The sequence below is a fragment of the Lynx canadensis genome, chromosome C2, assembly GCF_007474595.2.
Source record: "Lynx canadensis isolate LIC74 chromosome C2, mLynCan4.pri.v2, whole genome shotgun sequence".
NCBI classification, from domain to species: domain Eukaryota; kingdom Metazoa; phylum Chordata; class Mammalia; order Carnivora; family Felidae; genus Lynx; species Lynx canadensis.
In genome coordinates this window covers 45,735,778-45,762,614 of record NC_044311.2, presented here as the reverse complement: position 1 = coordinate 45,762,614, position 26,837 = coordinate 45,735,778, and the positions used below count along the sequence as shown (strand labels likewise).

General features: G+C 39.0%; 2 protein-coding genes across 3 annotated transcripts in view; one reads left to right on the top strand and one right to left on the bottom strand.

The window, feature by feature from the left end:
• Positions 1-26,837, bottom strand: part of MED12L (mediator complex subunit 12L) — a 338,860-nt gene that overhangs the window by 219,744 nt on the left and 92,279 nt on the right. Inside the window, 4 exon segments of the mRNA XM_030330501.1 lie at positions 12,140-12,316; positions 14,853-15,067; positions 17,313-17,439; positions 21,345-21,476. Coding sequence (XP_030186361.1) covers positions 12,140-12,316; positions 14,853-15,067; positions 17,313-17,439; positions 21,345-21,476 — 651 coding nt within the window.
• GPR171 (G protein-coupled receptor 171) lies at positions 1,931-8,629 on the top strand. 2 transcript variants are annotated; one of them, XM_030330498.1, is made up of 3 exons: positions 1,931-2,051; positions 6,961-7,063; positions 7,192-8,629. In XM_030330498.1, the coding sequence occupies exon 3, from the start codon at positions 7,247-7,249 to the stop codon at positions 8,204-8,206; it is 960 nt and encodes a 319-aa protein (XP_030186358.1). In that variant the 5' UTR covers positions 1,931-2,051; positions 6,961-7,063; positions 7,192-7,246; the 3' UTR covers positions 8,207-8,629. The 2 variants fall into 2 exon arrangements, with proteins under 2 accessions (XP_030186358.1, XP_030186357.1); XM_030330497.1 differs by lacking the exon at positions 6,961-7,063.

Sequence of the window (26,837 nt, the reverse complement as noted above, 5' to 3'; positions counted from 1 at the left end):
CGTTTAGATCTGGAAATCCAGACACAAAAGCTGTGGCCTTAGACTTTTAAAAATAGTTGAACAGACTTCTTAATTCTGTCTTTACCCCCAAAGTGGACAGGAAAGTAAACAGAGAAGCATTCCTTAAAAAAAGGAAAAAGAAGCTTCACTACCAAAAACCGTTCATTCCAGTTTTGCTTTCCACCTTGTTAGTACCATTCACCACTCAGGGGGTGGCCAGCTCCATGTCACCAAATTCTCTCCATCCCACCCTCTCCGGATCCCAGCGAACATAAACCCTCAGCCTAACTGCCCACTTACTGGACTCTGCAAGGGCGCCTTTTCTGACGTGTATTTTCAGTGAGTCCTATCCAACAACATTGAACACAAATCATAAAAGACGGATTATTTCCCAGCACTGTTATGATGAAAGTTAACGTTGGTTCTTAAGATGTAGGATTTTTTCATTTGATTTATAAGTGAATACATGTAAAAAGTTTTCTTTTGCAAAGTGATTATGATAATGACAGTGGTAATAATTATTACTGATATTCATATTAATCATCGTTATTAGCACTACATGAATTTGGAAAAACACCAGAAAATGTGAGACAAATAGCCACTATCATCATAAGCATCCTTACATTGTTGTGGTTTGTTGTTTTGTTTCAAAAGTTCCCTTAAACTCTCCCCAAATTCTCTAACTTAACATCTCATTTAGTATCTTGAGAGATCTTTTCTTTTTGAAAGTGAATACCGAAAGGGATTCATTTTGGATTCTGGAGAGGTTTCTTTTTCTTTTTTCTTTTTTTTTTTAATCTGGAAAACTAATAATTAGGAGAAAAAGAGACAAAATCAAAGCAACTACCAGAGCAATAAAGCAACACTAGAAAATCAGACCCTAACTGATGAAGAAATGGCTTTGCACTTACAAATCAACTTTGGACGAGCAGACTTAGAGCTCCAGAAAATAAGGTTGACATATGAGCTCAAAACCCACCTTTATTCAAAGCAGATAACCTAGCAAAGCCACTTGATGATGTGGATGAGATAGTGACTTTTTTTTAGGTCCCTCACCACGCTGAGTTCCATTCCGACACTCAGTGAGCACGTGCTCACCACAAGCAGAATAAGCATCTAACCAAACAATTTAAATGCACAGGAAATGCACAGGAAGGTCCCATTACATACAATGTACTGATTACTAAATACCTGTCTCAATGCATTAAGCTGTTGGGCCCAAACTGACAACTGCTCCTGGCAGGCCTACTCTTTTAACTTAGAAAAACAGATCCAGTATATCCTCGAATGAAAAAATTAAACCATACAACAGTATGCACAATATAATAACGCATTAGATGGGTGTACATACACATAGAATTTTTAAATCTGTACCAAAATTTGTGTCAATTTACATACCAAAAATTTTAACATTAATTATCTCTGTGCATATAATTTTCTTCTTCTGTTTATTTCCAGATTTTTCTACAATGACCAAAAAATAAAACATGAACTTTAACAGACTATGTCATATGACATCTTTTTGTTGTTTATTAATAAATGTCTCAGCAGAATCCCAACTACAATTGTTTTAATCCCAACTACAATTAACTTCCAAAGGCTGATGAGTATCAGAAATTTGGCTTCAAGATCTAATATATTTAACTTATAGCCCCTTTCAAGGCACAAAAAGTGATGTTCTTTCATATCATTATGATGGAAAACACATCTTGGGTGCTTAAGAAAAAAAAAACAAAAAACTGACAGGTACTACAATGGACAAGTAAAAATCTTTCCTCTAGCAGAATACACAAATCTGAATTGCTTCAGAAAGCATACACAAAATTGACAAGAACCTCTTTGGGAGACTTTCATAGAGTTAAACTATTTACAAACCACAGCTTCATCTACGTCAATATGCAACACTTTAAAACCACACGAAAAGGAAAGGAAATTTTTAGTACAGCCAACGTTCGCGCAATGAAGCTGCTACTGCTGAGGCCAGGCCAAAAGCTCATGCTTCTGTGAAGACCTGCAAGGAGCCTGCAGTGGCTCAGAGAGTATCCCCCCAGGTAGGTCTCTTTAAATACTCGGTATGTTCAAGTATCTTTTGGTAGAAAGGGAAGCTATGATTTTCAAAGCTTAAAACGTGTAAGTTGGAAATGCCTACATATAATAAGGCTGCTGTGTAAGAAGGCACCCATTATTAAACTCTAAATAGATTCTCGCTATGAACTTTCCTCTATCTGATGACCCCAGCCATCCCTCTCAAAAAAAAAAAAAAAAAAAGTTTAATTTATACAAAACTGAATACTTACCTACAGGTGAACATAACTATTCAGTAAGTCAACATTACATTTTATGATGGACAAACGCCATGTTGTAGGCTTTACAACAGGGTACAACGGGTCTTAAAAGGACTTTCCTCCGCAAACATTATAATAGGTAATTTCAAGAACGTTCTATTGTGACATTCATTTTTTAAAAAATGTAATGAGTTTATTTATTTTCTAAGCAATGGGCACTTTATCTAAACAAAGGAGCCACTTGAAATCTTTTCTTTGCTGTAGTACCTCTGCATACCTCAAATTTCCACAGAGTAAATAATTGGTTTATGAAATAATTATCAAGCGCCTGGTTTTCTAATTTGTGATAAATAACACAGAATGTTATTATAGTATAATTAGACCTCTAATCAATGTACCAAAACTTTTAAATGACAACATGTGTTTTTCACTGCAATCTAGACTGAGGTTCATGAAAACCAAGTACAAAGCATGTGATTCTCCAGCATCATCAAATAAATAGTTACACTCTAATTATTTTTAAATAAATTACCCATAGGCAGTATGGGTAGATGGCCAGTTCTAGTTACAGAGAATATTAATATATTCATCTATGAAATGAAACTTTTTTATATAAATCGTATTAGCAACAGGAACGCTTTAAAAAAAATTTTTTTTTTAAAAAAATGTTATAACATTTGAAATACAAGAGCATAAGCCAAAATCCTAACACCCGGTAAAGGAATAATGAGCAAAGGTGGGAGACAGAGACAAAGACAAAGCTTGGGACCCAGAGAAGGAAAGGATGCTCAGAGTGCCAAGGTTCAAATAAACGGTTACTATCAAAAATTAGAGTCCTTGCCATCTGCAACTACATGGATGGAACTGGAGGGTATTATGCTAAGCAAAATTAGTCAGAGAAAGACAAATATCATATGACTTCACTCATATGAGGACTTTAAGAGACAAAACAGATGAACCTAAGGGAAGGGAAACAAAAATAATATAAAAACAGGGATGGGGACAAAACAGAAGAGACTCTTAAATATGGAGAACAAACAGAGGGTTACTGGAGGGGTTGTGGGAAGGGGGATGGGCTTAAATGGGTAAGGGGCATTAAGGAATCCACTCCTGAAATCATTGTTGCACTATATGCTAATTTGGATGTAAATTTAAAAAAATAAAATTAAAAAAGAAATATCAGAGTCCTAAGAAGCCAGTGAAGCCTGTAGGAGACTGCAGACATGAAGAACTTACTCCAGGCATTTTAAGGTAGGAAGGATTTGGACATAGCAAGGATAAGGGCAGAAAGCCTAGAATATGAGCAACATGGTCAGATTCTAGCCTGTTCTCACAAGCTGGAAAACCCTGAGCAATACCCAAGTGTCAGAACTCAGTGTCCTCAACTGATCTGGGACTTGGACTAGACGCTATCATTAAAGGTTCCCTCCATCCTTAAAGTCCTATGATCCCCCAAATTTTATCACAACTAAAAGTACAAAGGCAAGAAGGAGCAGGTCACAGAGTAGCGATCCCACACATCTAGAGAATTGGGATAAAGACTGTAGGGATGGCTTGAAGCAGCTAGGTCATAGGAAATTTGAAAGTAAGGGAGGTTTAGATTTAAAATATAGAATGTAGGTTTGTTTTTTAAGTATAAATATAAATATAGTGTGTGTGTATATATATGGTGTGTGTGTGTGTATGTATATATAGTAAAAAGAAACATCAAAATACTTAAAGTCTAAATTTCCTTTATTAGTATTCAGGGAAAAAGTTAAGAACGATATTTTATTTCTGCTCTTTTATATGAAAATTGCTTAAAATAGAGTTCCTGCCACATAGTAAGCACTTAGTAAGGCTGGCTCGATAATAATAGTCATTATCATCATCACTAGCATCATCATTACTCTTATTGAGAGTTCTAGAGTAGTTTTGAACATAGCTTCTGAGATCAGACTTCTTTTTTTTTTTCAACGTTTTTATTTATTTTTGGGACAGAGAGAGACAGAGCATGAACGGGGGAGGGGCAGAGAGAGAGGGAGACACAGAATCGGAAACAGGCTCCAGGCTCTGAGCCATCAGCCCAGAGCCTGACGCGGGGCTCGAACTCACGGACCGCGAGATCGTGAGATCAGACTTCTGAGTTAGAATCCTGGGTCTATAATTTAACAGCTATATAACCCTGGGTGTTACTTGACCTTGTTGTGCCTCAGTATTCTCATATGTAAAGTAGGGATAATAACACCAACATGACAGGAATGATGAAAGGTAAAATACTTAGCTCAGTACCAGACACAAGTAAGTACTCAATTATTTTCACTGAGTTTAGTACAGAATGAATTATCCATGAACTCTGAAGTCCTATGGCAAGTAGGAAAAGAAGAAGGACACGTACCCTTTTAAATGACATTTTATAAAGTTTCATATACATCTATCTGCCTTGTCAGTCTGCTTGTAGATTGTTTCATCCCAAGATGTACACAGTGGATCATTAAATAATTAGGAGAATTAAGGATCAGAAAGACTTCAAAAATTTTTGTTTTTTTACCTTTTTTTTTTTTTTTTTTTGAGGGAGAGAATTCCAAGCAGGCTCCATGCTGTCAGAGTCCAATGTGGGGCTCAATCTCACAAACCATAAGATAATGACCTGAGCCAAAATCAAGAGTTGGATGCCCAACTGACTGAGCCTCCCCGGCACCTCTGTTGTTTTACTTTTAAATGGAGGTTTCAGAGAATGGGCTTATTTGGACTTTTTAGCCACTGTACTTATTATTTGCTATTTTTAAGAAGTTGTGTATCTTTTTTTTTTCTGCTAAAACACAAAATCTTCTGGTCTTTGAAACAAAAGGCAGGTGTTTACTATGTATGAGGAGCATGCACACCAGAATCAGCACTAGAGAGATGTACCTATGGCACTAAGAGCATTAATTTCGATCAGGTCAGAGGGAGTAAATGAAGCCCAAATGGTTTAACTTGCACTTATCAACCTCCAATTGTTCCAGGAGGAGGAACAATTCCCTCCAGGAATGTGGAGGGAATACGTCATGATTTCAGCATTATCAGTGTCAATCACAACGGTCCTAAGAACATGTCCTACACTTTTCAAACCCTACAATGAAAGAAAAAAGAAAACACTCAAGTATGATAGATGTTTTCATGCTAACATAACTGAGCTTCTCCTTGAAAATTTTGTAACCAATGATCATATATTCTTGTTCTAGAAGCCTTTAAAATACATCCATGGTCTAATTTCTCAAAAATACTGACAGACGGGTGCCTGGATGGCTTAATAGGTTAAGCATCTGACTTCTGCTCAGGTCATGATCTTGCAGTCCATGAGTTCGAGCCCTATATCAGGCTCTATGCTGACAGCTCAGAGCCTGGAGCCTGGAGCCTGCTTCTGATTCTGTGTCTCCCTCTCTCTCTGCCTCTCATCCGCTCATGCTCTGTCTCAAGAATAAACAAACATTAAAAATATTTTTTTAAAAAAAGCACTGACACAGAAACATCCATACAAGCACGGTTTAATAGAACTAGGACACAAACCAGAAAAGATACTTTAGAATGATCTAATACCTGCATTACAAAAACAAAAATAAACAGGAGAAATTAATTTTAATAACATACTTAACCTAATACATCAAAAATACCATCTCAACATATGCTGAATATAAAAATATTGAGATTTTATTAACTGTACTATTTGTATACAATAGTGAAATTTTACTACTTGTAATGTTTTTTATAATATCTCCTAAAACATCTTTAAAACCCAGTGTGTATTTTGCATTCACAGCACGTGTCAATCTGAAATGGCCACGTTTCAAGTGCTCAATAGTCCCATGTGGCTACACAGTGGACATCACAAGGTCTATGTCATTAGGAAACTGAGTGAGGGAAAAGGAAGGAATAAGCATCAAGACCAGACTCTAACCCTTCAACTCTTTCTGCTAAAAAGAAAAATGAAATGCAATTTTGACTGTGAAAATGTTCTAGTAGATGACACAATGAAGGGCCTACTCCCTCTAAATTTCAGTACAATTTTCTGTCACCCATTACTTCCCCTCTCAGCCTACATTCCTCCAGCATGAAGAGCTCTTGTCAATTTACGAAAAAAAAAGCAGGCCAGGAAGCTCAGTGAAACCTCTCCAGGCTCAGCCACAACCAAACAATGTTACCTTCATTTCCTTTCTTTGTTTCTCAGAATTTCAGTTCACTTACCTCCTCTGCAAACTAACTTCCAACACAACTGGCAGCAAAAGAACTACCTGAATACAAAAGTGTGATGTCAAAAATATCCCTTCTAGGGGCACCTGACCGGCTTGATTGGTAAAGTGAACAACTCTTGATCTCAGGGTTGTGAGTTTGAGCCCCATGTTGGGTGTCGAAGTTACTCAAAAATAAAATCTTAAGGGATGCCTGGGCAGCTCAGTCAGTTAAGAGACTGACTCTGTATTTCGGCTCAGGTCATGATCTCGCAGTTCATGAGTTGTAGCCCACCACCCCCACCTCACAGGGCTCCATACAGACAATGCAGAGCCTGCTTGGGATTCTCTCTTTATCCCTCTCTCTGCCCCTCCCTTGCTTGTGCTCCCAGTCACTCACGCTCACTTGCTTTCTGAAAATAAACTTAAATCATTAGTCTCTTTATGAAAATAAATAAAAATAACTTCTTAACGAAAATCCCTTCTAGAAGCAAACAAACATACATGGGAATTCCAAAATCATGAAATCACACCATGGAAAACCCAGGCTTCCTCATAATCTCAGATGTTCCCACCAGTCCACACAATCTAGTAAGTTCACCAATAAAATTTCCTATAAGAATTAGAAAAATTGTAACCTAGCATTGTGAATATAGATGTTTTAACAGAAAATAGTCGCTAATTTTAATTACTAACGTCCCTGCCATTTTTTTAAACAGATTCTTCGGATTTTTTTTTTTTTTTTTTGAAGAGTCATCCTTCCTTTCCCTCAAGATGACAAACAGTTCTCTCTTCTGCCCAGTTTACACAGGTCTGGAGCCGTTCACCTATTTTTTTTATTTAGTTTTTCTTGTTGGAATTATCGGAAGTGGTTTTGCAACCTGGGCTTTCATACAGAACAACACAAATCACAGGTGTGTAAGCATATACTTAATTAACTTGCTTACAGCTGATTTCCTGCTCACTCTGGCATTACCAGTGAAAATCGTTGTTGACTTGGGTGTGGCACCCTGGAAGCTGAAGATATTTCACTGCCAAGTGACAGCCTGCCTCATCTACATTAATATGTACTTATCAATTATCTTCTTAGCATTTGTCAGTATTGATCGTTGTCTTCAGTTGACGTACAGCTCTAAGATTTATCGGATACAAGAACCTGGATTTGCCAAAATGATATCGACCGTGGTGTGGCTAATGGTCCTTCTTATAATGGTGCCCAACATGATAATTCCCATCAAAGACATCGAGGAGAAGCCAAATGTGGGATGCATGGAATTCAAAAAGGAGTTTGGAAGAAACTGGCATTTGTTGACCAATTTCATATGTGTAGCAATATTTTTAAATTTCTCAGCCATCATTTTAATATCTAACTGCCTTGTAATTCGACAACTCTACAGAAACAAAGATAATGAAAATTATCTATATGTGAAAAGGGCCCTCATCAACATACTTTTAGTGACTACAGGCTACATCATATGCTTTGTTCCATATCACATTGTCCGAATCCCATACACCCTCAGCCAGACAGAAGTAATATCTGACTGCCCAACCAGGATTTCACTCTTCAAAGCCAAAGAGGCCACGCTGCTCCTGGCAGTGTCGAACCTGTGTTTTGATCCTATCCTGTACTACCATCTCTCAAAAGCATTCCGCCTAAAAGTCACCAAGACTTTTGCTTCACATAAGGAGACCAAGACTCCAAAAGAAAAATCAAGTGGTGAGAGCAGTGCATAAAATATGGGATTTTTCATGCTATCACTTCCTGTCTCAGTGACAGTAAGTACTGGGAAAGAGAAAAGATAGCCTAAGTAAAAGACAGTTACCATATGTGGCCTGCTTTACTCAGAAACTGTTTCTAAATGTAAATCGAGCAGCACCCTTGTGGTGCTTAAACCACGTTCATACAAAAACAAAACAAAAAACCTAAAAAGTACTGCTGAACCAACACAACACCTTGCATTATCCTTGAAACCTAAAGAAGTTTTATGACACAGACTAAGAGTCATTCATGAAGTATTCATTTGAATATTGGGAACTGACTTCTTGATAGAAATATGCAAAATGATCTCCATGTAAGATGCCAGAAAGCCCTTTGGCAACACGATTTAAAACCATTTAGATCATACTAAATAAAATCCAGCTGATCTTTACATGAAACCACTTGTCCTGATTTATTTTTAGTCCATCATCTAGCTCACTACTCCAATTTTTAAGATCTAATGGTTTTTCTAAAACAATAACTAAAACTGTTTATTTCGAAAAAGGCTTGAAAATACATGGAGAGTTTTCGATGTACTATATATACTCATTTTCTCATAGATTATAAAGATTTTCTAATGTTAGCGATGACAACTTCAGTGACTTCTTTTTTTCATTTTGTAGTAACATGAAATATTACCCTACAACATTTCCAAGCACGGTGTTAAACTATACTAACTGCTGAAACTACTGTTTTGGAACTAGAAACTCACATCAAAGGTACGGAAAAACAGCACTAGTCAAATGGCCTTAAAATAGACATGCCAGATCCACATAGCAAGGCCTTCTTATGAACACAACACGTGCTGGGCTGACTGGTGCCATGTCTGAGACTGACCTCACGTGGGGCCAACAGTTTAAAGAATGGGTGACTCTAGCTCTCAGGGTCACAATCCTTAGATCAAATTCTCTAGACTGCAAGTAATGCAGAAAGAATTCAATAGATGGTATTAAATAAAAGATTTAGGAAAAAGAAGATTGAAAAGTTTAGATAACCAGACTTGAGACTATGTGGGGTTTTTTTTCTCATTTCAAGAGCAAAAGCCCAACTTTTACAACAATTGGTAATACATTTGTACTAGCTGCGGTGATTAATAAATGGTGTTCCTGGCAGCACTCTCGAGAGACAGAGAGCTCGCCCACTCTCACATCTCAAAAGTGTACTTTCGCTTTAATAAACTTTCCCATTTATGTTAAAAACAAAAACAAAAAAAGAAAGAAAGAAATGGTGTTCCTGGAAGCTAACAAAACAGGTTTCATTCCGGGGCTATTTTTAGTACCGAATTGAGAGGAATTATTTTCTGAAGCTTGAACCCAAGACAATTCCTGTGTACAATTTCAATATTCCCGGATTTTGAAGAGAATAATAAATGAGAAAATGCACAAAAGAAAATGTCTGTTACCCTTCTAACATGGTAAGTGCTGGACAAATTCTACAAATTCTAGTTAGCTGTGTACAATTTCAATATTCCACCTATCTGACATAAGGTGTAAAGGACACAATTATGTTACAGGCTGGTAGAATGGTGATGGCAGATCAAGACATCATTCATATAGTCCTACATACAACTACTAGATTCTTTTCCTGAATCTTTTACTCAAGGCCCTAGTAGTCTTCTCTCCTTAGTCGTCACTCACTAGGGCCACATCTTCAAGATCGGGGGCTGGAGGGAGGAGGCACACAATTTTTTTTTCCCCAGCACATTCTTATATTTTCCTCACATGCATAATAAGTTAGTCAAACTTTCCCTTTTTATTAAGAGAACCAGACTCTGTACAGCATTCCTAATGTCAATCTCATATTAGCATATATGTTCATTTTCCCCTTACTAATATTTTATTATAAATGACACAGTAAAGGGAAGTCTAGGGCAACTGGTGATGGAAAGCTATTAATAAACTGTATCCAATGATATCAATTTTCTAGCAGTTCTTGTATGAATGCATTACAATTGAATTCTATCATAATCCATCATGAGAGACGTAATCACTGGAAATCATTCATGCTCCTTCCTCTAAGGAAGTGGACAGTCTTTAGAATGTTACATGGTGGGAATGACTGTGCAGCCAAGGATTACATGAACAACAGAATAAAGATGTCCATGTTTGGGTAGTGTACTGCATGCCCAGATGCAAGGAAGAGGAAGGCCAGCAAAGCTCCACTTACCCAAGAGAGAAACAGAATCTTCAACTAGTTTCAGCCATTTTCATCATTTTGTCATATCTGCTCTATTACCCCTCGCCCTTATATTTAAATTAACTTTTTAGTTTGGAATACTTTAAGATTTATAGAAAAGGTAGACAGATGGTACAGAAAGTTCCCATATACCTTTCATGCAGTTCGCCCTAACGTTAATGCCTCATGTAACCATGACACATTTGCCAAAAGTAGGAAATTAACATTGGTGCATTAACGGTTAACCAAACTCCAGACTTCCATATACTGCCTTGACTCCCAACTATTTTTAAAGCAAATTCCAGGCACTGTAATAGTTCATCCATAAACTCTTCAGGACACATCTCTAAACTATCAGGCCACCCCTTCTATTGTTCTAAATGAACAGTGAGATTATTCCATTATGTTGAAAATGAGTGATGTATACAGGTAACAGCTAAAAAATGTATTCAGCCAGTGATGTGCAAGAAAGAATTGTGGCAACTTTTGACATAGCTCTGGACAGAAAAATTGTAATAAAAATATATATAGGTGTAGTGATTTTGAAAGTTCCAAAATAACAACAAAAATTAAAAATTAAACTATTTAGGGGTGCCTGGGTGGCTCAGTTGGTTAAGCATCCAACTTTGGCTCAGGTCATGATCTCGAAATTCCTGAGCTCAAGCTTTGCATCAGGCTCTGTGCTGACAATGCAGAGCCTGCTTGGGATTCTCTCTCTCTCTTTCTCTCTGCCGCTCCCCGACTTACACATGTGGTGTCTCTCTCTCTCTCTCTCTCAAAATAAACTTAAAAAAAAAAAATGTTTAGTTTGCAGATCAAAATTCCTCAAAGGTATCCAGAAGCTAACAGTATACATTCCTCAAAATTACACTTGTTAAAATAATAATAATTATTATTATATTATTAGTGCTCAATGAAAGAATGACTCATTAACATTTCACTTAAAATTCCAGGAGAAAAAACAGTAATTTAAGAATATAAACACATTTAGATTTGGGCCCAATTTTTATGAATATCAAGAAACCGATGTTGTTCCCCTTCAGCAAAATGCAAATCACAAGTTCTGAGTCCAACACTAAATTTCCCAAGTATTTCTCATATGCTATCAATTCTTAAATTCAACAGATCAAAACCCAAGTCCATGTCATATACAACCTCTTCTATGAAGCCTTAACCCATTTCTCAATCGGATGTTCTCTCTCCCCTTTAATACTTATTCTCTGAGAGTGGAAGAGACCCAAGAATGTCAAATGGTTTATCTTCCAGAGGGCACATGTGGTTTCACTCAATCACTGCACTCATTTTAGTGTTGATCATTTTATATGTGTCTCCCTCCTATCTTATTCATCTTTCCTATGCCCCCAATTCTCATTCATCTGTATAATACCACAAGTACCTAGCACAATACAACGCACATAAGAACTACTAGTAAATGAAGTTTCAAAAAATAGGAAAACACATTTAGACATCATTTACAGTGACTCAAATGCTCTTGATAAAAGGATAGTAACCTAGAAAATTCCATTAAATCTAGCTAGCTAGTAGTATCACATCACAAATTTAAACTACATCCGTATGTGTGCTATACAATTGTAATTATAACGAAAGAAGCAGTAAATGCAAAAACTCACCTCCTTTCATATGTGTTATGGAGGCACACAATGGAATAATCAATGGCTAATGATCCCATAATGGAACAATCAGGGTGCCAACTGATGGAAGCAATGACTTACCAGAGGTATGGGGAAATGTGTTGCATACTGCAGGTGCCGCAGAAGGTCATAATTAGATGGAAAAATCAACTCCCTGGGTTTTTCTCTCTTAAGCAACTTCTCACCATTAACCGACATTCTTCTGCCCAAGGAAGGGTTGGCATTCTCACAGGATTCTCCAGGCATGGGAGAAAAAATCTAAGTCATGTAAAACAAATGTTGGAGATTGTAAATGAAAGACAGCAGCACAACACAGCGCTACATGCCAGAACTTCACACACACGACATTCATACACTATCTTTTCCTTATTTAAACACTAAGAAAATATATAAATAAGTTTTGTTAATTTCCACAAAACTCGTATTCAGATCCAAAGGAGACCATCAACATCATGCCCCATTTTGCAGATAAGAAAGTGACAACCACACACATGTAAGAACTGTTCAGAGCTGCACTCTCCAGAGGGCCAGAGTTAACATTGGACTTCAAGGTTAAATGTTTCCTCATAAGGGTAAATCTCCCACAAAAACGTACACAAAGAAATAATTAACAACACTAATGAATAACAGTGGGGCGCCTCGGTGGCTCAGTTGGTTATGGTTAAGTGTCTGAATCTTGATTTCACCTCAGGTCATGATCCCACAGTTGGTGAGTTCAAGTCCCACATCAGACTTGGCTCAGAGCTGAGCCTGCTTGGGATTCTCTCTCTCTCACCTTCTCTCTCTGCTCCTCCCTCAGTCTCTCACTTGTGTGCACACACACTCTCTCTCTCTCAAAATAAATAAGTTTAAAAAATAAACTAATGAATAATAAAGCTTTTAGTATATACCCCAAACAGTATGATTTTTTATAAAGGACTTCATTTGGATCCATGAGGAAGAAAATACTATAACCATACTGAGATATGGTTGAAGAAGTATAACAAGTCCAGAGCTAGGAAAGCTATTATTTAGAAACTGAACACATACATAGCAAGTCAACAAGGACTGTCACGATGAAACTACTATCTTCATGTATTCCTCAGATACAATGGTCTCAAAATGAACAAAAGAGAAAAGACAGTCAGCCAGGAGGACAGAATGTTATAATTCACAAAGGAGGCGATGCAACCAAAACTATGAATGAGCTGAAATGAGACAATCACAAGATGAGTAACTGTACACTAGAAAGGAGTATGGAATGAGCACATTTACATCACAAGTACACAGGTCATTCCAGGACATGGGTCAAGGAACGAAGGATGGAGACAAGCTGGGGTGCAGGCGGGGAGGAGGGGTTAATAGTCAATAAGAATTTGAAGGTTGAACCTACTGGAAACTCCGAACCAAAGTCAGTTTTAAAGTCATTCTTGTCTACTTCATCAAAAATATTAGTAGTTCCTGAGTCAATGCCCATATGCGCCATAATAGTCTGTTCCTGATAATTGCCAGAGAAAGAAAGTTGCACTGTAAATTTTGTAGTTCATTACGAACTAAAGCTAAAATATGACAATGATTTTTTAACCATCCTATGTCTTTTCTCTCCCTAGTATCTACTTTTCCCAAAAAAGAGAAGTTTTAAGACATTCACTGTTTTTACAAAGTCACATTCTTTATCCTCATGATAAAAAAAAAGATTTAACTTCCATGATACTTGAAGGAAAAAGCACACAAACTTCCTAATTAAAAATCAAATTGGCCATAACGTCCCTCCTTTGGGCTATTTCCAGTCACATGCTCACCAACTGTACTTAGAAAAATCTAAGTATACCCAAGATACAAGATACCTGGACATCTAAGAATAGAAAAGAAAAAGCAGAAACATAGATGAAGCATCAACAGGTACAGTAACTTTAGTTTTTAGCCTTTAAACTTCTACTGTGGTTAAATTCGGAAACAATGGTGTTTACATTAAGGAAATGATTTTTTTTTTTTTTAATTCCTGCACCATTTGAGCACCAAATCTTAAGAGCACAAACTATGAATTCACACATGCAATTCTAACATCAGGTCTTTACAAGGATAACCACAGTTTTAAAAATACCATAATATTTTCATTATGCTTAAACTCCCACAGAACCAATTTGAAGCTTGATTTTAAGGAACTGTCACAATCTCTCACCATTTTCTACTCTTTCTCATCACCACCTTCATGTTTTCTGCCTTGAAAACTTCTTTAAGTATCTGGAATGATGTCCAAAACACCAGAAACCGGCAGAAAATGATAAAAGTCATACTCACAGTATTATAATTTGTTGAAAAAAAAAATTCCGCAACATTTGAGAGATAAAGTTGTTAATTTAAATGAAAATATGTGTTATGATCAAAACAGAATTCCCATTTTGTATCAGAGACAGAAACAATGAATGAATTGGGGTTAAAGATGCTCCTTCTAATGGGACCAAAACAAATCTGATTTTAAGCCACAACATTCAAGGAAACTGGAATTTAGAAACACATAAAATTGGAAGTATTAAATTCCTGTCCAGTAAAAAAATGTTACGGACTGTCAAACCTTTTCATTAATAGTTTTAGAGTATCCAGAAGAAACTTCTGGAATGTATCAATTATAATCCAATGTTGTTTTTTGTTTTGTTTTTTTTCTCCACAAGTTTGGGGTAGAGATAAACAAGTTCTGTAATGGGAGAATGCAAGTAAAATGTAATCACCCTTCCACCACCAAACAATCCTTGTGAAACTAGTTGCCCAGCTGAGTGTGGTTTTCGGGTTTGGGGCACCACTCCCAGGGGCATACCTCCATTTTCATGTCATGGTCCTTTGGATAGTGCTCATCTACATTTTCTCCTGCTGGCGATCGCGGCCGAGTCGAGGCGCTGACTGACAAGTCTCCCCGAGATATGAGGGTACACATGTACGCATCATGGGAGAAGACATCGTGTCGGATGAACTCACAGAAGAGCAGCACCAAATTCACAAATTCTACTTTTTCACATTCACTGTTTGGATCCGCTATAAAGAAACAAATCAATAATTGTCTCCCTGACCTGGCAGGAAAAAAAAAAACAAACAAACAAACAAAAAAACCCACCAAACAGGAAGGCTTAACAATATTTTCATACATTTTTTTTTTTTAACACAGTGAAACATTTATTGGAAAATTTACTATGAGACAGAAGCAGTTGTGCAAAACTGGCACGGGGGTTTTGATTGTCCCCCTGTAATTAAAAAACAATATCCAATGTGCTAAGCTCAAGTTCAAATTTAAAGATAGTGGTCCTTGGCAAATGAATAACCATTCAATTAATACAAACACAAAATTTCAGGTACACATGGGGTGGGCGGGAGGGAAGCAGAGCTAAACTGCTTTCCTCTGGTTTTACTACTGAAACAGCTCATGACTATTTTTATAGCTTGAGGGTGTCGATATATTCATGACGTGTGTGCACACTTTTTCAAAAACTTCACAACGTAACAACTGAAAAGGTACCTGAAAATAACAGTGAGTGGGATCTACTGGAAAAAAAAAAAAAGGGGAAGATGGAATAAAAAAGAAGGGCATAAAGATGGAGCTCTGCAGTCTTGCTCAATTCATAGCCAGTCTATTTAACTCACGTGATAACTTAATATTGCAGTTGCATTCTACAACTTTGTACCCTCGACAGAGACTAAAAAAGGTTAAGAACAATCCTTCAGCACTCAGTCTGTGGTGCCATCGCACTCACAAACACCAACAAAGACAAACAAAATCTAGGCAACATGAAGCTCGCTCCCTAAAACTGAAGCCTAAGCATTTGCTGCTGTCCACCACCGAAGTCAATGACAAACAACAATGACAGAAGAGAAGCACAGCTTTCTCTGACAGCAGGAAACCAGATCTAGAACAAGCAAAGGCACAGGAGAAAGGTCTTCCCAAAGAACCAACAGGAGTGAGGACAGGATAAAGGGCACGAAGGGCAAATGTGTATCTTTCTCCCCCAGGATACAAGATAAGTTAGAGAAGCTAACATCCATTCCCAGCGATCTATTTTCTACTCTCCAGGATCTCTTCCGTCCCTGCATTTTTCTGCTTCCTTTTCCATGTTTCACTGTTGCCCCCTACTTCCCAACCACCAGTATCTCTCTGGCTCTTGCTCTCCCTCTAGCCCACAACAGCCACCAACTAACTAAAAGAACCTCAGCCCAAAGTATCATTCAACCAAACCAAGGACTTTCTGAGAGGAATGGAAAGTAATACTGTTTCTTGTTATTTTACCTCCTTCTTCACCACAAACCTGTCCTTCCCACCCCTACCACATTTCCTTGTGCCATTTTTGTTGTTTCATCACTATCCACCCTAAGACCCTCCCCGCTGTACTTTGTCACACAAAAGCCTCAGAATAAGATCAAGCCCTCTTAACATGCATAAACAATTTTTTTAAGTGTGCACTTACTGTATAAACCCACTGGGTTTGTAATTCCCAAACCCTCAACTCCCCATGAACAACAGAATAAAAGATAGAAGAATGGGAGATGATAGGGCACCTAGGTGGCTCAGTTGATGAAATGCCTGACTCTTGATTTTGACTCAGGTCGTGATCTGAAAGTTCGTGAGATGAAGCCTCACATATCAAGCTCTGCACTGAGAGCGTGAAGCCGGCTTAGGATTCTATCTCTCCTCCTCTCTCTGCCCCTCCCCACCTCTCAAAAATAAATACATAAACTTTAAAAAATAAAAAAAAAAAAAAAAAAAAGGAAGAACGGGAGTTGACAGAACAACCCATAAAGTGTAGGCAAGCAGCCAACCATATGTACAAATTATTTCCTTGTATCAAGGACTTGGATACAAAGTACTTTTATTTTCTTATTAGAAATGTAGAAAATCAGATTATTTTGAAAACTAAGCAAAAACAGAAAACTCGTAATCACAATAGTGATTAGATAGCGAAACATCACAAGACCATAGTTCCTCTTGTTTGGTAAGAAAGATCTAGAAAGGGAAAACTAGACCACCAAATATTAATTAGACAATGAGGGGACTCATTTTTAAATTTTTGAAACTCTAGAAATTTTTAAATCTTTGAAGCTCACTTGATTTTAAAACTGCATAGAAGTCTCCATTAAAAACACACAACAAAATTTTGCGCAGTAAGATATACATTATATTCAGCACCAAGAACTTTTGATTATGATGTAAGCTAGGAAAAAAAAGAAGCATTAATTCCCCAAAACTGGTCAATTTCTTGTTTAAGATCTAGAAGCAAAGAACTTTACTTACATAATGAGGGGGCCTGTGTATCTAAAAACCTTAGTAGCACATTCTGGAAAACAGGCAAACTAGATCCAGCAAGAGAGGCTGAAGAAATGGACTCCTTCTCATCCAAGACCTCTGATTCACCACATCTCTAAGATTAAAAATAAACAAACATAGTTAATTTTGGAGGACAATGTAGTCACAATGGATCATGAATTTGTCAGTTTTTTATTAACAGTTAAATTCTCAGAAAAAAACATGCAGAATTAATTGAGATTTCTGTACTTTATTTGAGGGCTATGCATCACAGGTAAATATAATTTCTGAAAGTGAGGGACAACTAGGGACACCTAGGTGGCTCAGCTGGTTAAGGGTCTGACTTCAGCTCAGGTCATGACCTCATGGTTCCTGGGTTTGAGCCCGCATGGGTCTCTGTGCTGACAGCACAGAGCCTGGAGCCTGCTTCAGATTCTGTGTCTCCCTCTCTCTCTACTCCTTCCCCACTCACACACTGTCTTTCAAAAATAAATAAACATTAAAAAATTTTTAAATGAAAGTGAGGGACAACTACCCCCAGATCAACTGAAATGATTCCAAAGGACACCCATGAAAAATATTATTGATGTGAATTACAAAGTCTGCACCACGTGGTATAAATACCTACTGAATACACAGCATACTACAATAAGCTACTCGTTATCCCTATGCAAAACTGCTAAAATCATTTGGGGCTGTCATTTTTAAACAGCTCATATAGTTAACTGTATATACCCCCTCTGAGAAACATTTGGGCATGTATACTGAGTTTAATATTTTTGTGTTTGTTTTTACTAGTAGAGTGTGTTTACGATTGTCTTCGGGAGTGTTGGGAAGTGTGGTGTCAAATGACAGAGCTAGGAGAACTCCTCTGATACATTTCTTTCACTCATCACATCACCAATTAAGATCTCTTAGAACCCGTGGAATCTCCATAGTTCAAGAAACCTATCTAAGGAAAGCTCCCTAACTTCTACATCCAAGACAGAACTTACTAGAAGACCAGAAAAGAAACCAGTGAAAAAGAATCAGAACCCTGTTTTCTATTCTTTTCAATATCCCTTCAACCTTCCCACTTTCATTATCTATTTCTTAATATATTATTTCATTAAGATATTACTTCTCTAATCCATCCTCTCTTCACCAAATTCTGAAACTGGTGATGTTCAATAGATATCAATTATCTTTTTTTTTTTTTAATGTTTATTTATTTTTGAGAAAGAGCAAAAGAGACAGAGTGCAACCAGGGGAGGGGCAGAGAGAGAGGGAGACACAGAATCTGAAGCAGGCTCCAGGCTCTGAGCTGTCAGCACAGAGCTCAATTAGGGGCCCAAACTCACAAACCATGAGATCATGACCTGAGCCAAAGTCGGATGTTTAACCAACTGAGCCACCTAGACAACCCTGGCAATCAATTATCTTAAACATCTCTGAAAGAATACATTCTTTAGATGTGGATACATTTACACCTATTAAAATTACAAAGTAATCTGTGGAAGCCTCTTCTGAAAGCAACTGTGTGTGCGTGTGCACACGTGTATATGCTCATTCTAGAACACGCTGGAAGAAGGGTAAACTAAATTTGAGAAATTCAACCTCAGTTACTCAAGTCTGACCATTGCAATTCACTGTAGAAAAGTCCATCTATTCATAGAAAAAAGCAATGAAACACCTTCCCTAATCTGCACGTTGTAAAATGGGCCATGAGTTTCACACCTCAACACCAGTATCTTCAAGCCCCAGCTTGAACAATGTGATCCTTTATATTTAGTGAACAGTGCTTTCCCAGCAAGAGGAGAGAAATGACCATGGAAATATTCTTCCTATTTCAGCTTCACAGGATATGGCACTATTATCAGTAAGAGAGAGCCAGCTAAGTTCTCATCTGTTCATACAACACCTTTAGAGCATCTGCTGTGCACTGAACACTGTTCTGGGTGCCAAGGACAAGACAGTGAACAGGGTGGGCAAGGTCCTTATGGTCAAGCTTACATTGTAGAAGGTGATAGGCTGGCTTTTAAACAATAAGCCAATGAAACAGAGTGATATGAGAAACAGAGTGAAACCGAGTGATATGAGAAAGCGTGCCCGAGGGTGGGTGACAGAGGATCTTCCTGAGGAGATGACATGTGTTGAGGCAGGAATGCTAGAAAGAGACACTTCCTGCAAGAGGAAGGGCAGAAAGGAACTGGCCATGTAGAACTCAGGGAGCAGAGGGTGCCACCCAGGAGGAGCAGTGGGACAAAGTCCCCAAAGCAGAAGCTGGTTTGGTGTGCTGGAGCCACAGGGCAGCCAAGGTGGCTGCAGCTGTGACCCAGGGGAGAAATGCACGAAATGAGGTGGGAAACGCAGGCAGGGGAGGCCCGTGCAAGGCTCTGCGGACGCGGTAAGGAGCCATCAGGAATATGAGTAAGGGAACAACGTGATCTGCTTCCAGGCTGCAAAGACTGCTCTGGCTGCTGTGAAGAACAAGGCGGAGGACGAGCCAAGGAGCCCAGAGGAGACACCGATGCAGCGGGGGGGCCCACTCAGACCACGTGCACGGCTTCTCCTGGCTGTCCCTCCAGATCTCACTGGCAGATAAGAAGACTCGCTTAAATTTTTTCCCCTTCAGCACAAGCTAATGTTTGTCAAGTTAGCTTTGGTTTTTTTCCCCCCTTTATAATCTACTTCCGAGGCTTTAATTGCTCTCTCTGGGACCAGAATACAATCTCAAAACTAACACAAATTGGTATCTGTAATCTGAAAATCAGAACTGCCCCAAAGAAATGTTTCCAGATCGACCAAAATATTACATGGCTTTAAAATTCACAAAAGTTGGGACACCTGATGGCTCAGTCAGTTAAGCATCAACTTCGGCTCAGGTTATAATCTCACTATTCGTGAGTTCGAGCCCCGTATCAGGCTCTGCGCTGACAGCTCGGAGCCTGGAGCCTGCTTCAGATTCTGTCTCTCCCTCTCTCTCTGTCCCTACCCTACTTGCACTCTGTCTCCCTCTCTCTGAAAAATATATATAAAAAAAAAAATTCACAAAAGTTGGTGTATATTATATATATTTGTGTGTGTGTATACATATAAATGTATATATGTGCATGTGTACCTTAACCTCATCAAGGGAGATGTCTTTGTTCTAAATCAGATGTTAAAGTTTTATTTTAAAAGATACAATTTCAGGGTGGATCAGTCAGTTAGGCATCTGACCCAATTTCAGCTCAGGTCATCATCTCACAGTTCGTGGGATCAAGCCCCACATTGGGCTCTGCACTGATAGTGCAGAGCCAGCTTGGGACTCTCTGTCTACCCCACCCCCCCCAAATAAATAAACACTAAAATAAATAAATAAAAGATACAATTTTAGGGGCACTTAGGTGGCTCAGCCAGTTGAGCACCTGACTTGATTTCAGCTCAGGTCATGATCCCAGGGTCATGGGACTGAGCTCTGCATCGGGCTCCACACTGATTCTCACTCTCTCTCTTCCCCTCAGCTCCTCTCCTCTGCTCACTCACTTTAAAATTTATATTAAAAAAAAAAAAAGGCGGGGCGCCTGGGTGGCGCAGTCGGTTAAGCATCCGACTTCAGCCAGGTCACGATCTCGCGGTCCGTGAGTTTGAGCCCCGTGTCGGGCTCTGGGCTGATGGCTCAGACCCTGGAGCCTGTTTCCGATTCTGTGTCTCCCTCTCTCTCTGCCCCTCCCCCGTTCATGCTCTGTCTCTCTCTGTCCCAAAAATAAATAAAAAACGTTGAAAAAAAAATTTAAAAAAAAAAAAAAAGGCAAAAAAAAAAAAGGTACAGTTTTAAACTAGTCCAGAATACAAATTATTGGTTTCATCAACTTAGAGGGATCTTGTATGTAGTCTTTAGGTGAAAGTACAAACATTCTCCCTTTTTCCTTGAAGAGGGGAAAAAAAACAAAAACAAAACATAAGGAGTATTAAAAAAACAAAACAAAAAAAGAATCCTCCCCAGAACAGTTATTTTTAAATGATGGCATCTGACAACAGAAACAAAAGCGAACCTACCTCTGCTTCGATTTCCGCCTGCCTCTTCTCCAAGAGTTTTGCCACAGCCATGGCCCTGTGCTTGCCTGACCGTTTGCAGCTCACCGCCCATTCACACAGCAAGGTCACCACAGCTTCATCGTTGGGGGCGACCTACAACCAAGAGAAGAGGGCAGCAGCCATGTGACATGCAGCATTCACCCAAGGACGGGATGCGAGCCCTGGCATGTTTAAAGCTTTAAAGCTTTCTTGTATTTTAGTACAGTCATTTTAGAAAGCGTTCCTAAATCGTTTTCAGTTCAAGTATAAAGAGTAACACTTCAGTGACAAGGAAGGAAACCAGTTACTGGAACAGTCGAATCCAGGATGACTTCAAGAGAATTCGTGTCTCCTTGTATATGCCTTCATTGATACAGGATCGTAACCTAGCTCCACTGATCCTCCAGAACATCAAAGCCAGGAGGAAAGGAAACGGACCACTGAAAGTCAAGAGCAGAGGTTACCAATGCCAAGCACCCCCTCCACCGTTTACCCTCTCCCACTTTCACACTCACAGACTCCCTCAGTACCTAATCCTAACATGCCGGTTCATCACACCACCCACTCCAACAAGGCTGGAATGCTAACCAAAGACTCACTGCATTAGAAAAGATAAACATGAAAAATGACACCCACGCATCAAAAAGGAACAAAAATTAATGCAGACACGGCTAATGGGGGATAGTATATCCTGGGTCTACGTAGGGCCAGCACCGCCACAGGAACTACGTGCTGTTGTTACCAAGGCCTAGAAATGGGTACCACAGACTGAGGATCACAGGGACTTATGTTACATGAATTAAGGACAGGCAGGAGGAGGCAAGTTGGGAAGATGAACCATCATTTTATGCAACCTTTCAGAGGATCCAAGCCAACCAATGGAACATCAATTTCAAGTGTCTAATATTTGTGCAATTCTACAAACACTATGCCAGAAGAGTTAAATAATTGCAGTATTGGCATTATGTGTTACGTGAGAAGTTCTTAACTTTAGAATCCATAAGCTCAGGGCGCCTGGGTGGCTCAGTCGGTTGGGCGACCGACTTCGGCTCAGGTCATGATCTCGCAGTCGCGAGTTTGAGCCCCGCATCAGGCTCTGTGCTGACAGCTCAGAGCCTGGAGCCTGTTTCAGATTCTGTGTCTCCCTCTCTCTCTCTGACCCTCCCCTGTTCATGCTCTGTCTCTCTCTGTCTCAAAAATAAATAAACATTAAAAAAAAAATTTTTTTTTAAAGAATCCATAAGCTCAATTAAGATTCGAATAGCTAGGGGCGCCTGGGTGGCGCAGTCAGTTAAGCGTCCGACTTCATCCAGGTCACGATCTCACGGTCCGTGAGTTCGAGCCCCACGTCACGCTCTGGGCTGATGGCTCAGAGCCTGGAGCCTGTTTCCGATTCTGTGTCTCCCTCTCTCTCTGCCCCTCCCCCGTTCATGCTCTGTCTCTCTCTGTCCCAAAAATAAATAAAAACGTTGAAAAAAAAATTAAAAAAAAAAAAAAAAGATTCGAATAGCTATAAACACACCCCCAGGAAAAACATGCATACATACACTCACATAAACCTAGCACAATTTTTCAGAAAGTCATGGACTCTGAGAAGAAACTCAAGAATCCCAGGATAAGAATCCCTAGTCAGATGGTAGATATTACCCCACAATTCAGATCATGAAGATCAGTTTATTACAAGATTCTTAGTCATCTACCCTAAATTTGGCTAAACCCATGTTGACTCATACCAAAGAAATTTTATCTAAGACAGATCTCAAAAGCATCTCTCGGTCTCTTCATTTAACACAAGAGAAATAATTCGATTAAAATATATCAAGATTGAACATAACATTTAAAAAAGAAAGCAAACTAGAGGGAATGTCTGCCTGGATTCAGTCTAATCCAGAGAAAAGTAAAAATATCAAAATAAATTCAGTGAAGCACCACATGCTTACATTTCAATTATTGAGAAAAGGGGTTACCGAAAAAAAACTCCCATCAGTTTTTAATAAATCAATCTAGTCAGTAATGTGCATCATATCCACATTCATAAAGTTTTAAAATTTTCTTCTGCATCACTAAAATAAGATGAAAATAGGCTACAAAAGAATAAATGACTCACCTAAGTAGCAGGCTCTGCTTGACCTAGAGATGCACAGAATTGCACACATAAAGGAAAACACTTTTTTTTTAATTTTTTTTTTAATGTTTGTTTATTTTTGAGAGAGACAGAGATAGAATGCAAGTGGGTTAGGGGCACAGAGAGAGGGAGACACAGAATGTGAAGCAGGCTCCAGGCTCTGAGCTGTCGGCACAGAGCGCGACGCGGGGCTTGAACTCACAAGCTGTGAGATCATGACCTGAGCCAAAGTCGGAGGCTTAACCAACTGAGCCACCCTGGCGCCCCAGGAAAACACTTCTTTTTAACATATTCACATATGACCACTGGTTTGGGGTAATGTGCTAAAAAATAAGCCCCAGGAAGGAGTTAATTCACTTGCAAAAGCACTTATTAAGTACCCATGGTAGCTTCTAGAAAAAACAAAAACAAAAAAACAGAAAAGACAGCTATATCAAAGCTGCAAAACCTGAGACCTGGCTGCCTCAGTCAGAAGAGCTGTGACTCTTAACCTCAAGGTTGTGAGTTCAAGCCCCACAATGGATGTGGAGGTTACATAAGTAAATAAATAAGTAGGTAAATAAACATTTTTATAAAAAAATGTTTGACAACACAAAGGAGGAAGTAATTAAGTCCGGCTGCCTGCACCTTCCATTATTTCATAGGCAACGAGTATCCATCAGTCTCACCTTACAGACATCTGAGATCCTAAGTTGGAGACAGAAGGGCCTGCAGTCTGCCTGCCAGAGCTGTGGTCTCAACGTGTAGATTTTAGGAATTAAGTGAATAGTGTGCTAAGAAAATCCAAGGATTTAGGTTTTTGAAATATAAAATTTTATTATAGAAACTTTCTTGTACTCCCATCAATTACACCTATAATCTATTTTCAACCAGTAAGTATTTTCTGATACTGGCCAGATTCAATGAGTGCCAAGCCCACTCCTTTAGGAATGTCCAATAGACTGCCAAATAATGCCAGTCTTTCCAAGAGGTTCTGGGCCTATTTAAAAAAAAAAAAAAACCAGTAGGATGTTACAAAAGATGTTTTACTACCAACTTCTCAGAAGATCATCCTGGAAAATCAGGTCACATTATACCCATTTGAAAGCACACTGTCCCTGCTCTATGAATAATTATATACTTATGTATTTGGGGCATACTATACTTCATTAGTTCTTTATTATTAAGAAATTATTAGTTATAAGATACATTCTGATAATTTTATCATTTTTCAAGATAATTTCCCACTCAAAACTCTCCCTCCACCCCCCTACTAATTATTATGTAGTTTTGGTTCTCATTTTAAGTGGTTTTTTTTTTTTTAATTTTTTTTTTCAACGTTTTTTTAATTTATTTTTGGGACAGAGAGAGACAGAGCATGAACGGGGGAGGGGCAGAGAGAGAGGGAGACACAGAATCGGAAACAGGCTCCAGGCTCCGAGCCATCAGCCCAGAGCCCGACGCGGGGCTCGAACTCACGGACCGCGAGATCGTGACCTGGCTGAAGTCAGACGCTCAACCGACTGCGCCACCCAGGCGCCCCTAAGTGGTTTTTAACAAGAGGCCTTTTCTAGATTCCACTATCAAAAAAAAAAAAAAAAAAAAAAGGGAGGATATTCTGCCTATTTAACTCTAACCACCAGTTCCTGGGTATATCCCATCAGACACACTCAACGTGCACACAAAGAAACATCTATGGCTCATGTTCCTGACACGCAGATCCTCGCACCCCGCCCCCAACTGCTCTGCATCAATCAACTTTTAGAAAATTAGAAGATCGTTCCCATTTTGGGGCGCCTGGGTGGCGCAGTCGGTTAAGCGTCCGACTTCAGCCAGGTCACGATCTCGCGGTCCCTGAGTTCGAGCCCCGCGTCAGGCTCTGGGCTGATGGCTCAGAGCCTGGAGCCTGTTTCCGATTCTGTGTCTCCCTCTCTCTCTGCCCCTCCCCCGTTCATGCTCTGTCTCTCTCTGTCCCAAAAATAAAATAAACGTTGAAAAAAAAAAAATTTAAAAAAAAAAAAAGAAGATCGTTCCCATTTGTTTGCCAGATGCTATCTTACAAATTAATTCAAATAACTGTCAATAGGACATCATGATTTTAAATATGTAAATTGAAACACATTCTCACCCTACCAACAAATCTCTAAAAATATTAAGCTCCATTTCTTTCAAACAATAATTGTTTGCTAAGTGAAATTTAATAAATATTGCTTTAACACACAATAACTCAAAGGCAAAAACTTGGGGAAATTTAGGAGTTCAAGATATGAACTACAGTCCCTGCCTTCAATGAAATGGCAATTAAGTGGGACAGACATAAATGAATACAAATAATCTGGATGCACGAAAAAGGAAAATTATCTCAGAAAGTCGACATTTAACAGGAGCAGAGACAGAAGATTGAGGGGAATTATTAAATACTTCCTTTTAGAAAGTGGCTTTCGGGAAGAATCTTGCATAAGGAGTTAAATTTCAAAACCGAGATTAACAAAAGGAGAAACAAATATGTGGGAGATAGAATAATGTCCCCCACCCCCAAAGATATCCATATCCCAAAGCCAGGACATGTGAGTACGTTACCCTAAAGGACCAAAAGGACTCTGTGGCTCCAGGAGTTGAGAGGAGGAATTACCCCAGATTATTGTGTGGAACCAATGTAATCACAGAAGTGCTTTCCAGGGAAGGAGAGGCTGGGTTAACAGGAGGACACAGATTCTCCCCTAGAGCCTCCCTAGGAATGCAGCCTGAAGGACAGGCTGATTAGGGCCCAGTACGATCATTACCTCCACAACTCAAGAGAATAAATTTGGGTTGTTTTCAGCCACTAAATTTCTGATAACACACTACAGCAGCAAATAGGAAATTACTTCAAAGCAGTTTTAAACAAGCACATAAAAAGTGGCAAACACAGGTGTAGTTCAAGGAATTAGAGCAGAGGACTACTGGTTAGTTAGCAAATATAGGAAGGCTACAAAAAGTTAAAAATCTAGGGGGTGCCTGGGTGGCTCAGTTGGTTGAGCGTCCGACTTTGGCTCAGGTCATGATCTCGCAGTTCATGTGTTCGAGCCCCACATCTGGCTCTGTGCTGACAGCTCAGAGCCTGGAGTCTGTTTCAGATTCTGTGTCTCCCTCTCTCTCTGCCCCTCCCCCCACTTGCACTCTGTCTCCCTCTCTTTCTCAAAAATAAATAAACACTAAAAAAAAATTAAAAAAAAAAAATCTAGGAGGGGCGCCTGGGTGGCTTAGTCAGTTAAGAGTCTCACTTCAGCCCAGGTCATGGTCTCGCAGCTCATGAGTTCGAGGCCCGCGTCAGGCCCTGCCTGTGCTGACAGCTCAGAGCCTGGAGCCTGCTTGGGATTCTGTGTCTCCCT

Excerpts from the sequence above, each read along its gene's own strand:
- GPR171 (XM_030330497.1), top strand. The coding sequence starts at position 7,247 with ATGACAAACAGTTCTCTCTTCTGCCCAGTTTACACAGGTCTGGAGCCG.